At 45.8% G+C, this 16,614-nt stretch overlaps 1 protein-coding gene across 2 annotated transcripts in view; it reads right to left on the reverse strand.

Moving 5' to 3' along the window:
* Positions 1-16,614, reverse strand: part of PTPN11 (protein tyrosine phosphatase non-receptor type 11) — a 209,001-nt gene that overhangs the window by 53,036 nt on the left and 139,351 nt on the right. For both annotated transcript variants that reach the window (XM_063964356.1, XM_063964355.1), the window contains exon 14: positions 10,610-10,734. In XM_063964356.1, coding sequence (XP_063820426.1) covers positions 10,610-10,734 — 125 coding nt within the window. The remainder of the gene's footprint in view (positions 1-10,609; positions 10,735-16,614) is intronic.

The following is a 16,614-nucleotide window of genomic DNA, read 5'->3' on the forward strand; positions in this document are numbered from 1 at the left end:
CCAGTATGTGTATAAATACCTTTTAGGATACCCTCCTGCTTTCTATCAGCAGGATCCTTAAGGGCGGCCATCTCAGGCGAAGGTAGAGCCCTTACAAGCGTGTGAGCGCTTTATCCCCCCTAGGGGGTGTTTTCCAACGCACCCTAACCTCTGGCGGGAAAGGATATAATGCCAATAACATTTTAGAAATTATCCGTTGTTATCGGGGGAAACCCACGCATCATCACACACCTCATTTAATTTCTCAGATTCAGGAAAACTACAGGTAGTATTTCCTCACCGAACATAATACCCCTTTTTTGGTGGTACTCGTATTATCAGAAATGTGTAAAACATTTTTCATTGCCTCAATCATGTAACGTGTGGCCCTACTGGAAGTCACATTCGTCTCTTCACCGTCGACACTGGAGTCAGTATCCGTGTCGGCGTCTATATCTGCCATCTGAGGTAACGGGCGCTTTAGAGCCCCTGACGGCCTATGAGACGTCTGGACAGGCACAAGCTGAGTAGCCGGCTGTCTCATGTCAACCACTGTCTTTTATACAGAGCTGACACTGTCACGTAATTCCTTCCAACAGTTCATCCACTCAGGTGTCGACCCCCTAGGGGGTGACATCACTATTACAGGCAATCTGCTCCGTCTCCACATCATTTTTCTCCTCATACATGTCGACACAAAAGTACCGACACACAGCACACACACAGGGAATGCTCTGATAGAGGACAGGACCCCACTAGCCCTTTGGGGAGACAGAGGGAGAGTTTGCCAGCACACACCAGAGCGCTATATATATACAGGGATAACCTTATATAAGTGTTTTTCCCCTTATAGCTGCTGTATAGTTAATACTGCGCCTAATTAGTGCCCCCCTCTCTTTTTTTAACCCTTTCTGTAGTGTATGGACTGCAGGGGAGAGACAGGGAGCTTCCCTCCAACGGAGCTGTGAGGGAAAATGGCGCCAGTGTGCTGAGGAGATAGGCTCCGCCCCTTTTTCGCGGACTTTTCTCCTGCTTTTTTATGGATTCTGGCAGGGGTTAAATGCATCCATATAGCCCAGGAGCTATATGTGATGCATTTTTTTTGCCATCCAAGGTGTTTTTATTGCGTCTCAGGGCGCCCCCCCCAGCGCCCTGCACCCTCAGTGACCGAAGTGTGAAGTGTGCTGAGAGCAATGGCGCACAGCTGCAGTGCTGTGCGCTACCTTGTTGAAGACAGGACGTCTTCTGCCGCCGATTTTCCGGACCTCTTCTGCCTTCTGGCTCTGTAAGGGGGCCGGCGGCGCGGCTCTGGGACCCATCCAAGCTGGGCCTGTGATCGTCCCTCTGGAGCTAATGTCCAGTAGCCTAAGAAGCCCAATCCACTCTGCACGCAGGTGAGTTCGCTTCTTCTCCCCTTAGTCCCTCGATGCAGTGAGCCTGTTGCCAGCAGGTCTCACTGAAAATAAAAAACCTAATCTAAAACTTTCACTAAGAAGCTCAGGAGAGCCCCTAGTGTGCACCCTTCTCGTTCGGGCACAGAGATCTAACTGAGGCTTGGAGGAGGGTCATAGGGGGAGGAGCCAGTGCACACCAGATAGTCCTAAAGCTTTCTTTAGATGTGCCCAGTCTCCTGCGGAGCCGCTATTCCCCATGGTCCTTACGGAGTCCCCAGCATCCACTTAGGACGTTAGAGAAATACGTATTAAAGTATATCTTTGTGAAAATCCTATATCAATATAAAACCTGACGCACCAAGCCCCCTCAGGTTATAGAATATAGGAATAGCAAGTTGAGTGAAAGACACGAAATGGACACCACTCAGCTATCTAATGCACACACACACAGATAGTCACAGTATGTACAATGCAGAGGTTATTACTAACAATAATACTGCACTGGTCTAGCTTATATATATAGCTATATAGTCAATAGATATAACACTACACAGTAAGAACTGGATGTATATCACAGGGTAATTGTACTAGAAAACCCTGACTAAATGCACTCTTTCTTAACTAGCACTGTCTAAAAGGCAGTTAGAATACTAAAGTGTCATGTAAAGTCACAGCACTGACAACCAGGCGGCTTTACACAGGAGGATTTGCCCAAGCAGTCCCAGGAACAGTGAAGCTGGGAGATGATGGCGCCCAGACACTGACAGGGAGTGAGGGAGAGACAGATATGCAGCTCCAGGGCGGGAACATTTGCGGGAAATGGCACCCAGGGGCTGGGGGAGGGGCTTCAGGTCTAAGCCTTATCCCCCTGCTGGCAAAACCACCAGGTACTGTGGGCTACTGAAAATGGTTTAGAGAGAAAACCTGACCTGCACCCATGCCCTGGTGATCTAGTGGGATCGCCAGTACTGCCACAGTGTCCACCGCCAGTGCGCGCGGCCCGCCTCCCGCCGGATCACGATAAAGACCGGGTCCCGCAAGCCGGACCCACTCACCACCTCCCGAAGCGCGGCCACGCGATCCCGGAGAGCCCCCATCGTGTGTGACTGACGTGAAGAAAACCGGAGCCTCCTGCTGTAGTTACCCAGCAACCAGGGCTCGGGAGTGTACAGCGCCGTTGGGAAGAGCTGGAGCTGCAGCAGTGAATGTCTTCTGACATTTACCACCGCTGCTGCCCTTGAAGTCTTCACAATTTTCTTCAAAAAAAGCTCTTCTTAGGGCTGCCTGGAGCAGCCCCTCTGTTATGTGCCTGCTTACTGCAGCACCAACTACAAAACTGAGCTCCTGTGCAGGGAGGTGGGGTTATAGAGCAGGCGGCGCTGTGCATTCTGGAAACAGTCAAAGCTTAGAGCCTGTTGGTGCCTCGGATCAAGATCCTACTCTACACCGCAATGTCTATCCTTGTGGAGCCCAGTGTACCCCGCAGCAGAAAGTTAAATAAAATGAAACAATGTTTTTTTTATTATGTTTCAAATACAGAAAAAGGAAATGTACACATAACAGGGACCATACAAAGAAAAAACAATGTTGAGTGTATCAAAGAATCGTGAATATCGCAATAATTCTTGATCAAAACACCCAATTCGCCAACAGTGTACATAGATCATTAAGTCACACATAGACATAAACATTCTTGGAAAAGAAAAGAAACGGAAAAGGAAAGGGAGGGGGAGAAGAAAGACAGTACAGTACAAAGACACACAAGCGGAAACATATAGACAAAAGGTATGACAACATATATGTCCAGGGGGGCATTATATACAGGTATTGAGACCTAAAAACAGAAGAAGAGTATCTATTACAGCAGGTTAGTTTCAGAGCATGGAGAATTTAAAATCGACATGTCAATGGGAACACTAAAGATTACGGAATGACCCTGCCTCTCCCGAAATTCACTCCATTTAAACCATCTCACATGAATGGAAGAAGGCGATGAAGAGTACACACAACCTGCTGTTTCGAACAGGAAATGTTTATGGGTATTATTATTATTAATAGTCTGAATACTAGGTATTAACTGCGATTTCCAGTTGACGTATTGCCGCCTTAGTAGACCTAAAGATATGGCCAACAATGTAGCTATCGCAGCTTGGTAAAGCATGTGGTGAGTAATGAAACAGGGCAAACACTGGGTCAAATGGCACAACCGCTCCCAGCACTTCCCGCAGAAGAGAGAACACTTCCATCCACAGCGGCCTCAGGACTGGGCATCCTCAGAAGAGATGACAAATGGTACCTATACGACCACAATTTCTCCAGCATACGTTTGATGTCGATGGCCAGATACGATGGAGCCGCTGCGGATTGAAGTACGCTCTATTACTTAGTTTATAAAACATTTCCGAATGCTGGAGATATTTAGAGATTTTAAAGAAATGGAAATAAAGTCCCAATCCTCCTCCTGGAGGACTACCGAAAGGTCCTTCTCCCACTTAATCTGCAAAGGTAATTTACCCGTTTTATGCATAAGAACAATATACTGATACCATCTAGATACTCCACCTCTATGACCGGGTGAAGACAGTCTAGAGAGTAAAAAAGCAGGCAGAGGAGAGGGACTACTAAACTTGTCAATGCAAGAGTATAGCCAGTGATGTAATTGTAAGTTCTTAAAGAAATCATGTTTCGATATACCAAAATGCGATTGAAGTTGAGAAAAAGGGGCCAAACCACCTTCAGGGAAAAGGTCTTTCAATTTCACAACACCAACAGCGATCCAGGCATCTAAGGTGAGATTAGGGATAATACAGGCTATGGTTCCAATAGGAAGCTCAGCTGGTAGCTTAACCGTAGAGTCAGACGCTATCACTGAATGCCAGAGTTTTAATGTACATATAACAGCGTCCCCCGAACAAGGCTACTTCGGGACGCTATGTACAGGTAGCAAAAATAGATCCATAAGATTTATTGATCCCAAGAAGGATTTTTCAAAAAGTAGCCATGGTTTGGGGGAATGTGCAACAAACCAATCCCGAGCCTGACTAAAGAGACAGGCAGAGTGATAAGCGTCTAAGTTGGGATAAGCCACCCCACCAAACCTCTTGGGCAGAGACAAAATGTGCTTAGCAATACGGGGTCTAGATCCTTCCAGATAAAATGTGAGAGAATTTTATTAGCTCTAATACTAAGAAGTTTGGGGAAATTGCGGGGGATGGCCCGGAACAAGTATAGAAGTTTGGGTAACAGAACCATCTTAAGTGCTGAAATATGTCCCAACCAAGAAATTTTGTGAAGAGACCACTCCTTAATTAACTTTTCAAAGGCACTTAACAAAAAGTACATAATTAGTCATAAAGGTCTTGGTCTAGCGATAGGTGTATACCTAAATAATTAATGGATCTCGTTTGCCAAGCATATCTATATCTGTCTTTAAGTAAAGCCAGGGTATGCAAAGGGATATGAAGTGGGAAAGCCTCAGTTTTGGAAGTGTTTAATTTGTAATATGAAATTTTGGAATATGCATCTAAAATAGTGTGGAGGCCAGGAAGGGAGTACACTGGATGGTTCAAACATAGCAAAATATCATCCGCGAAAAGGCTGACTTTATGACTTCACACTCCTATCTCAGGTCCTAAAACTACTGAATCAGTTCTAATAGTCTCGGCCAGGGACTCGATAGCTAAGGCAAATATAAGGGGAGACAGAGGGCACCCCTGTCTGGTGCCATTGAAAACCCCCGGACAGACAACCATTAATATACACCTTTGCGGAGGGAGAGGAGTATAAAGCAAAAATAGAGTCCAAAAACCTCCCCTGAAAGCCAAATTTACACAGAGCAGATCTCAGATACCCCCAATGGAGTCTGTCAAATGCCTTTTCAGCATCCAATGATAGAACCAAAAGAGGCGTTTTATGAAAATTACAGTATTCCATAACATTGTAAACTCTCCGGGTGTTGTCCGGGGCCTGCCTGCCTGGAACAAAGCCAACCTGATCAGCCGCTATAAGGGAAGGCAATAGTGGGCAAAGGCGATTGGCGATAAGCTTAGCAGAAAGCTTAACATCTGTATTCAACAGAGCGATCGGACAATAATTTTGGACTGATGTGGGAGGCTTACCCGGCTTAGGGATAGCAACTATTTGCGCTTCACGCATCTCCTTCGGGAACCTCCCAATGTCAGATGCCTCGTTAAAAACTGCCAACAGCACCGGCGCTACATCAGCTTTATAATGTTTATAGAAATTAGATGGAAATCCATCAGGGCCCGGTGCCTTATCTCGCGGGGGGCCATCAATAGCAGCTTCCAGTTCGACAAGAGACCAAGGGAAACTGAGGGACAGGCAGGCCTCGGAATACAGCGTAGGGAGGGACAAGTTATTTAGAAAAGACTGGATTTCAGCCTCCAGAGGTTGAGGGGTAGTAGGATCTGACTGCAAGTTATAGAGTTGAGAATAATACTCTGCAACATCGTATGTGTCAGAGACTCGAGCCCGTAGAAGAATATATAAAGTGAAGTCTGGCTTTAGCGCGTCGAACTTGCAGCTTCCGGGCCAAAAGGCGACCAGCCTTATTTCCAAAGACATAGAATCTCTGATTTAGACGAGCAATATTGCGTTGTACTTCCCGAAGAGAAAAAGCGTTCACCTTTTCCCTGGCGGCAAGCAAAAGCTTAAAGATAGAACCATTTTGCGAATCCGCCTTGTGTGCTAATTCTAATTTCGCAACCTCACGTTCAGCTAATATGCGTTCGGAGTGTTGGGAACGTTTAAGCCGCGCTGCCACCTGAATGGCTGACCCCTGCAGCACCGCCTTAAAAGAACACCAGTGATTAAAAACCGAAGTATCTTCGGGTTTGTTAGTCTCTGGGTACAACTCAAAAGTTTCACGTATAGCTGAAGAAGCTTCTTGATGACATAATAGGAAATTCCCTAGCCTCCAAGGGCCTGGAGATATTCTACGGGCCCCGGATTCACAAGCTAACATAAGCGGAGAGTGGTCTGACCAGGTTATTGGAAAAATATCAAATGTCTTAATAGCCGAGATCGACTCTTTATCGGTCGAGACAAGGTCTATTCTAGAATACGAGGAATGGACATGCGAATAAAAGGAATATCTAGCTGTAGGATGCTTAGTCCGCCACACATCGTAGATATCATATTCTCTGAGTAGCTGGCGAAAGCCATGGGTTTTATCAAAGGGAATCCTAGGCCTAGCCAAGGGATTTCTAGTGGGGAGAGACCTATCCATAGAGGGGTCAACAACTAAGTTGAAATCCCCCAGTATCATTATGGCACCCTTTGCATGCTTCTGTATCAGGGAGCATAGTTTCCTACAAATTGAAAGTTGACCAGAGTTAGGAGCATAACACGAAACCAAAGTAACAATACTATTGTCAATATGTCCTATTAACATTAAATACCGACCTTCTGGGTGTATGATTTGTAATTCTAAAGTGAAAGGGCAGTTATGGGAAATAAGTACAGCAACACCGGCTTTTTTCGTGGGACCATTCGCCATATAACAGGTGGGAAAGTGGTCATCATAAAATCTAGGAGGGTCTGATTTCATAAAATGAGTTTCCTGTATAGCCACTACATTCGCCTTCATTTTATAAAAGGAGGACAGGGCCAATCTATGCTTCTGAGGGGAATTCAACCCCTTAACATTCAATGATACCAAAATGACCATAACAATATAAAGAGAAAGAGAACCTTCCGCACAGACAAACTATTGCAAGTAGGAGAAATACTGCTCCCTGGACACACCCAGACATAAAAGATGAGAACATGGGGAGGACAAGACACACAGGGGAAACAGACAAGTAGAAAAGGAAAGAGGGGGGAAAAAACACTAAAAAAATAAATAAAAAAAAGACTCCGTACAGAGACAGAGTCACAGTAAGGCGCCAAGACATACAGCACCTCATGCAACAAAGTAAAGAGAGGTTACTGGTCAACCTCCCTGCAATCAAACAACTATAAACTGCAAACATTCGTACATGGCACAGCAGGTAAATAAAGTCAAACACCACCGCAATAGGCGAGATTGAAAGAGGAGGAAAAAAAAGGCATTTGTTTCCCCCAGCACCCTGAATAACCGTAACCAAATATAAATTCCACATAATAATAGAATTCAGAGATCTTCATTACACATATTTGCGCAAATGTGTGAATAAGCCCCAAAGCCGCATCAAGGCGTCTCTGTATATTTGGGGTCCCTAGCGCTATATCTAGGTGCAGGATGTGAGATTGAAAGAGGACACAGATTCTTAAATCCATCAAAAGGCAACACTGTAAATGGAGCAAGGAAGCAAAAACGAGTCATACAATGCAAATTGAGCTTCTGTGAATCCACTATAATCGGCATGTAAAACAGTCATTGCAAAACAACCTCTCAATAAACATTAATTATGAAGATATGTGACTATAACATAATCTCATCTAAGTAAACTTAAAGAGAACTTTATGAAAATCAGCATTAAGCCAAGAAAGGGCCATCCTAGACAATGAGGCTACGTCAGGAGCTAGGCCCTACTCCCCAACCGTCGACCAGTCCTGCTGAAGTCGGCGATCAGGAGAGCCGGTCTGTTGATCTCCAGAAATGTTCCATTTGTGAAGAAGTCTTGTACCGTCCTCCACAGTAGACACGGCAATAGTAGAGCCCTCATGCGAAATTAGTAAGCGCGTGGGGAAACCCCACCTATAGAGGATACCAGCTTTCCGAAGAAACGTAACAGGTTGGAAAGAACGTCTCTTGGTAAGGGTATGCTGTGATAGGTCTCCAAAAAGTTGAAGCGAGCCCAGAGCGTCTACCGTGTCGGAGGAAGGTCTAGCCGCTTTAAGCAAGGATTCCTTGATATGAAAAAAATGCACTCATTAAAACATCTCTCGACGCCCCTGCAGGGGCATTACGGGCTTTCTGAAGTCTGTGAATACGATCCAACAACAGATCTGATATGAGGTAGCAGAAGGCAGCAGCCGTTGAAGGATCTCGATAGTATAATCGTGCAGGCTGCTGTTGGAGACATCAGGAAACCCCCCCGCCCCCCCTTCCCGAAGCTTGAGATTATTCCTGCGCGAGCGGTCCTCTAAATCTGCTATTTTATGAGGCAGAGCTACCACTTCACCTTCAAGGACATCCTGAGAGTCCATAATGGTATTATGGGAGCCCACCACTTCACCCATCTTCGTTTCCAGATGTCCAGTCCTCTCACCGAGATCAAAAGAGCTTTGGCACGACTGCAGCATAACACGAAACTCAGAGGCCACTTCATCTTTACACTGGTGTAACAAAAGCTTCACTGTGCCCACCGTTAAGGCTTCGCTATCCTCCAAGCGTGGCAAAGAGGGGAGGGTATGGGATGAAGATAAGGCATAGAGGAGGAAGTAGTGGGCTGTGGGCCCGTTTCGATAGGAGTGACCCTATGCCCTTGAGACATATTACGATAAGGAGAAGGCTTAAAAAAAGCGACTTGAGAAATCGATTTGGAGGCTTTATTTTATTTCGGAGGCATGATGCATCACCGTCTAGACAAAAATAACACTAGTAAAAATGGAGAGTTCCGTATGAGCCCAGAAACGAAAGGTATCCTCTATGACACGTGTACAAATGTGTCGGCTAAGATGATTGCGGGGGGTTATGGAGAGGAGACATTATCAATATGTACTACATCCCGTCAAAAAAAAAGCAGCTCAGGTGACTACAGGAATGGAATAACATCCACGTCTCAACGTTAAAGGCTCAATAGGAATGTTGAGGAAGCAGCGCTGAGGGCAGGTGTAACAAAAGTCAGGCAGCTTAGTTAATAGGCTACCGTTCAGTGGAGAAAGCAGGCTGCCATGCAGAGGTTAAATGGCACCGAAACGGAGACCTATATACCAGGTGTAAATGCATTAAGGGATTGGGTGTACCCCAATTGTGGACTCACCACTTTCTAATAAGTGCCTCCAGGTATTTGTGTTGGGGCCAGAGTGTGCCAGTAGCCCGAGGTCCAGAGCCTGCAGGAGGTCAATTGCAATTGGAGAACAGCAGGCAAGCTGTATGAGGCAGAGCGCAGGAGTAGAGTTTCCCGTCCAGGTGTCAGCAGCGGGTCCCTGACTGCACAGAGACGAGTGCACCAGGTCCGGGGAGCGCTCCCCCCCCTCCCCCCGCGCGCTTAGGACCAGGGCGCCGGGGAGGTAAGATGGCCGCCGCACACAGAGATCCGCAGGCAAGGCCGGGAGAGACAGCCGCCGTCCAGAAGCCCGTCAGCGGAGCTCCCACCAGCGGAGGTCGCGGCTGTGGTCCAGGTCAGCGATCAGAGGCCAGGAGTCGCGGGAGAGCAGCGCCCAGGATCCGGCTCGGATGTCGCAAAAACGGAGGCCGCGGCTTCAAGACGGGTAGGCCGCAATCCGCGGGAGCTCCAGGAGTGCTCCCCGATTCCGCGAACCGCACCAGTCTATAGCAGAGATGATCAGTGAGAAGGGGCTTAGTAGGGACAGCGGGTAAAGCACCCGCAACATCTATAATTAGAGCCTGTAGTGTGCGGTAGGGCAAGAGCCCATGACAAGCACGTCCACTTCCCTGTGTATTACAGACCACGTCCCTATTTTATTTAACTTTTAATTTAATTCAGTTTTTTTTTTTTTTTATATATACACACACATTGTTTTGCCCTTTTCAGTGCAATTGTTTAATAGAATGCAGTATCCTTAGATTGCTTACAGACACATGGCAAAGCTACAACTGTGACAACTTTAGCACAATTGCTTTAAATCAAACCTGACATTTCCAGCCAGCAAATCTGCTTTTTTTTTTTTTTTTTTTCAGGAACTACTAGCTTAGGACTAAACTATTAAACTAAACAAACAACAAAAATTAGCACTAAAAACACCCCAAACAAATTAATACACAAGACACAAGAACTAGAAGTATTACATTTCCTCACTACACAAACTAGAAACATAGGGTGCGATGTAATGAAGTCCGAGTTCGACGGCCATGAGGGACGCCGGACGAACTCTGACCTTTTTTTAAAGGGATAATCATGTACAAGGCATCCCGCACAGCGCTGAACTTAGATTCATTACATCCCGGCCATAATATATAACCAAACAACTATCATTTGGATGCCAACATAAAAAAAACAAAAAAAAAAACAAGTTGGCTAACAAAGTATATTTCTAACAACAACTTCATAAGAGCATCAGAGGTGCAACACACATGGGGTCATCGAAGACAAGGCGGCACTACTTACTCTGGAAGTGTGGGCGTTGGTAATGGTGTAGGGGTACAGGGTGGGAGGGGGCTTTGATCCCCTGCTGTCTGTTCAGAGAGAGAGTATTTGATATTCGTATATTCATGTCCTTTCCTCTTACTTTTCTGAAAAAAAAAACCCAACAATGAATATAAATTTAAAAATTAACATATTGTGTAATTTATCCAATAAAACAGTACATATCTTGGGCACTTAATAATAACTGATCTTTATGTACATGCTGCAAAAAGGCAGCATACCCTTTCCCCATAGTGCATAATCTGTAAAGATAAATGCTTATTTTTTTTTCACAATGGCTGTGCAGGCATCCCCTCATATACACAACATTGCCATAAACAGACAATCATTTGTTTTCACATCAGTTATTCTGAATTGTAACACATCCAGCAAGTGTAACACCTTTTGACTACATATATTGATATTAACCCGATTCACCTGTCTGGTAGTTTTTCACGGAATCAGTATAATATCCCGGCTGTCGAGATCCCGGCGGTCAACAGACCGACGCCGGAATCCCGATAGCCAGAATACAGACAGCGAGCGCAGAGTGTCCGCTCGCCCTGCTTCGGGCCCGGTGGCAACCTTTAGACACACAGTAATCTTTTCCCCCTCAGATTGTGGCGTGGACCACCACCCAAGTGGGAGATCCGGGCGGTGGTTGGGATTCCGACCGTCGAAATTTCACTGGGTGTTGGGATTATGGCGTCGGTATCCTGGCTGCCGGCAACGTGATTGCCTCCTGTTTTTCACATCTACATACTACCTAAATAACTGGCAGTTCAGCGCAGAACAGGTTGTTAAAATACACACTGAATTTTTAGAGACTAATAGGAAAGTATTATGAACTATTCTTAACTGACACTTCTTTTTCTAGCCGACACCAAACATATATCGAAAACACTGATGAAGCGTGCGAAAATCATGAAGAGTAAGTGCACCTGGTATTTAATCTCACTCACGAGGCAACGTGGATTAAAGCCTTACTTCCTTTTCCAGCACAGTGATTTATATTGGGTTAGACAACTCATCATTTAATATTCTGGCCTTAAGAGGGCATCCCATGACTGTGTGTTAAGTGATCATGTGATCACTGGCACTCACTCACGCACCAAACGTGTCAACTAAGAATGACCGCACCTTCTGTCTCTCCTGATCGTCGTTGACGCAATGGGCCTAGTGTCACATTTTCTCCATGTGGCTCTCAACAACTGTCATGCCTTCTGAAACTAGGCCCTCTTATAACCTACAATACTTCTACAAAATATAGGTAACGTTTCTGTGACCTAGAAGAAAGTGGGTACAGGGACCTATAAGCTCATCTACTATACAGTTTGTCAATTTACCAGTCACAAGTGCACAATGAAAATACGTTACAGTCTTAAATGCTGGTTCAGCTCTCAAAAAGGCCTCCTTTAACAGTTACAGATAATGTAACTATGAAAATATGCTAAAGTTCTGTGCCTGTTTGACATATTGATTTATCTTCTGCTCCACTTTCTACTAGAGATGAGCGGGTTCGGTTCGTCGAGATCCGAACCCCCCCCCCCCGAACTTCACGTATTTTACACGGGTCCGAGGCAGCCTCGGATCTTCCCGCCTTGCTCGGTTAACCCGAACGAGGCCGAACGTCATCATCCCGCTGTCGGATTCTCGCGAGATTCGCATTCCATATAAAGAGTCGCACGTCGCCGCCATTTTCACTCGTGCATTGGAGATTGAAAGGAGAGGACGTGGCTACGTTCTCTCCCTGAAAAGCTCCATATCTGTGCTCAGTGTGCTGAAAATATCTGTGCTCAGTGTGCTGAAAATATCTGTGCTCAGTGTGCTGCATTGTGGGGACCACCAGTATATAATAGTAGTACAGTACAGTAGGCCATTGCTGTATCTTGCAGCTGTCAGACTCAGTTCTAGACAGTATCCTGATCAGTGCTCAATATCTGCTGCATTATTGTGTAACCAGTATACTATATAGTAGTACAGTGCAGCATTTTGGTGACCACCAGTATAGTACAGTACAGTAGGCCATTGCTGTATCTAGCAGCTCCGTGTCACTTCAAGTATCCATTCCATATCTGTGCTGCATTGTTGTGAGCAGTATATATATAGTAGTACAGTGCAGCATTTTGGTGACCAACAGTATATAGTTGTACAGTACAGTAGGCCATTGCTGTATCTTGCAGCTCTGTGTCACTGCAAGTATCCATATCTGTGCTGGTTTGTTGTGAGCAGTATATAGTAGTACAGTGCAGCATTGTGGTGACCAGTGTACTACAGTACAATAGTTCAGTGCTGTTCTCGCTGCTCAGTGTCAGTTCTCCATAGTATCATCAGTGCTCAGTAAAATCAGTGCTCAGTATAATCCATGATTGATCAGTATAATCAGTGCGCTGTTAGACGTGCGCCCGTTTTCCGCCATTAGTGTATTGGGATTTAGACAATTGATGAAGTTAGTGTGTCCCCGGTACAAAATCCCATCTAGATTCCACTTCACTAGGCAGGCGATAGCGAGATTTTACCAATTAATATCAGTGATTTATAATTAATTATTAATTACAGTGATCTTGCCAAATGATTCCAGTGATTTTGTCATTTTCTTCCAGTGATTTGGACCAATAATACCATTGATTAGAACAAATAATTCCTGTGATTTTGTCATTTTCTTCCAGTGATTTGGACCAATAATACCATTGATTAGAACTAATAATTCCTGTGATTTTGTCATTTTCTTCCAGTGATTTGAACCAATAATACAATTGATTAGAACGAATAATTCCTGTGATATTGAGGTGTTTGTGTCGCTTAGCTTAGCCGTACAGCGACCACAGTGCACCTCTTTTTATCTTTTCTTTGCATCATGTGCTGTTTGAGGCCAATTTTTTTTTAAGTGCCATCCTGTCTGACACTGCAGTGCCACTCCCAGATGGGCCAGGTGTTTGTGCCGGCCACTTGGGTCGCTTAGCTTAGCCATCCAGCGACCTCGGTGCAAATTTTAGGACTAAAAATAATACTGTGAGGTGTTCAGAATAGACTGGAAATGAGTGGAAATTATGGTTATGGAGGTTAATAATACTATAGGATCAAAATTACCCCCAAATTCTATGATTTAAGCTGTTTTTGAGGGTTTTTTGAAAAAAAACAAAAAACACCCGAATCAAAATCACACTTGAATCCAACAAAAAATATTAAGGGAGGTTTTGCCAAAACGCGTCCGAATCCAAAACACGGCCGCGGAACCGAATCCAAAACCCGAAAAATTGCCGGTGCACATCTCTACTTTCTACTATCCCTTTGTGCGTGCATGGAAACAATCATATAAAATTATTTGTTTTAGTGAGTTTTAATAAATGAGCAATGCTTCAGTGAGACAGTAGTTAGTACTGCTGCCGTACAGAGGTCACAAATTCAATTCCGACCAGGGCCCCATCTGTGTAAAGTTTGCACGGGTTTCCCAACTTCATCCCACACTCAGAAACATACCGGTAAGTTAACTGGCTCTAGAAAAAAATAGGATTTTAATACCCAACGGTAAATCCTTTTCTCGTAGTCCATAAGGGATATTAGGGGAAACTAATACAATGGGGTATAGAAGGGGTCCAAAGGAGCCAGTGCACTTTAAATTTCTTCACTGGGTGTGCTGGATCCTCCCCTCTATGCCCACTCCCACAGGCAGTTATAGGTTCAAAAACGTGCCCGAAGGAGAAAGGAATAGACATATACGAGAGAAGAAACATGATAACAGAAAGGGTGGGGACATTTATACACCAGCACACCACAAACATATAACAACCAGCAACGGCTGGTAACAACAACAACAACAACAACTGAACAGGTAACTAGAAAACAAGAACCTGTAGAAGAGTCCACGCACTGAGGTGGGCGCCCAATATCCCTTATGGACTACGAGAAAAGGATTCACCGGTTGGTATTAAAATTCTATTTTCTCTAGCATCCATAAGGGATATTGAGGGGAAACTAGTACGATGGGGATGTCACAAATCTTCCAGAACGGGAGGGAACGTGTGGAGACTGCTGCAGCACCACCTGCCCAAACTGGGTATCCTCTTTGGCCAGGTTATCAAACTTGTAGAACTTCACAAAGGTGTTCTTCCCCGACCAGGTAGCAGCTCGGCATAGCTGCAAGGCTGGGACTCCACAGGCAGCCACCCAGGAAGAGCCCACTGATCTTGTAGAGTAGGCCTTCAGAGATCTAGGAACAGATGAGGCTGCCGACACATACGCCTATTGTATAGTAAGCCTAATCCAACGAGCAATGGACTGCTTTGAAGCAGGGCAACCCTTCTTCTGCGCATCACAGAGAACGAACAAGGAATTAGTCTTTCTGACCCGAGCAGTGCGCTTGACATAAATCTTCAAGGCATTAACAGCATCAAATGCCTCCAGAGGAGCAGAAGCGTGAGAACTGGAAGGAATTACAATAGGTTGATTCAGGTGAAACGCGGAGACAACCTTCAGCAGGAACTGCTGTCTAGTACGGAGCTCTGCTCTATCCTCGTAAAAGACCAAGTACGGACTTTTACACGATAAGGCCTCCAATTCCGAGACACGTCGAGCAGAAGCCAGGGCCAGTAACATCACCGTCTTCCACGTGAGGTACTTGACTTCTACCGTCATCAGAGGTTAACACCAGGAGGACTGTAGAAATTTCAACACTACTGTACATCCAAATCCCAGGGCGCTGTAGGCGACACAAAGGGAGGTTGTATATGAAGTACCCCTTGCAAGAAGGTCTGAACTTTCGGCAACACCGCCAATTTCTTCTGAAAGAAAATTGAGAGAGCTGAAATCTGGACATTAATGGAACGCAGACATAAGCCCTTATCCACACCAGCCTGCCGGAAACGCAGGAAACGTCCCAAGTGAAACTCCGCAGGTGGATACGTGCGTTCCTCACACCAAGAGAAATATCTCCTCCAGATATGAGGATAGTGTTTTGACGTCACAGGATTCCGGGCCTTAACCATGGTAGCAATAACCTTCTTGGAAAGGCCCTTGTGAGCTAGGATATTCCGTTCAACCTCCATGCCGTCAAACGAAGTCGCCGTAAGGCCTGAATATCTCTTTTGAGTGGTAGAGGCCAAGGGTCTTCTATGGACATGTCCAGAAGATCCGCGTACCACGCCCTCCGAGGCCAATCCGGGGCAATGAGAATTGCCTGGACACCTTGATTCCTGATTCGCTTTAGCACTCTTGGGTGCAACGGAATCTGAGGAAACAGGTAGACCAGCTGGTAAGGCCAATGCGACGGCAATGCATCCACTGCCCTCGCCCGAGGGTCCCTGGTCCGCGAGCAATACCAGGGAAGTTTCTTGTTGAGACGAGAAGCCATCATGTCTATTTGTGGGCAACCCCACTGGTCGATGATCTGCTGGAACACCAGATGGTGGAGTCCCCACTCCCCCGGGTGGAGATCGTGACGACTCAGGAAGTCCTTGTCCCAGTTGTCCACACCCGGAATGAAGATTGCTAACATGGCTCTTGAGTTTCTTTCCGCCCAGAGGAGTATCTTTGACACATCTCGCATGCAGGCTCTGCTTTTTGTCCCTCCTTGTCGACTGATATACGCCACCACCGTGGCGTTGTCCGACCGTACCTGGATCACGTGATCCTGGAGCAGAGGAGACGCCTGAACCAAAGCATTGTAGATCGCCCGAAGTTCCAGAATATTGAATGGAAGGAGGCTTTCGTGGGATGACCACCTGCCCTGGAACTGGGCCCCTTGGGAGACAGCTCTCCATCCTCGAAGACTCGCATACGTCGTGAGGAGGGTCCATTCCTGAATTCCAAAACTCCTGCCCTCCAGGAGATCAGAGGACTGAAGCCACCACAGGAAGGAAATCCTGGCCTGAGGTGACAGCCGAATCATCCGGTGCATCTGGAGATGTGATCCAGACCATTTTCACAGGAGATCCAATTGAAATGTTCTGGCATGGAACCTCCCATATTGGATCACCTCGTATGAGGCG

Source organism: Pseudophryne corroboree, chromosome 1, assembly GCF_028390025.1.
Source record: "Pseudophryne corroboree isolate aPseCor3 chromosome 1, aPseCor3.hap2, whole genome shotgun sequence".
In the NCBI taxonomy this organism is placed as follows: Eukaryota; Metazoa; Chordata; class Amphibia; order Anura; family Myobatrachidae; genus Pseudophryne; species Pseudophryne corroboree.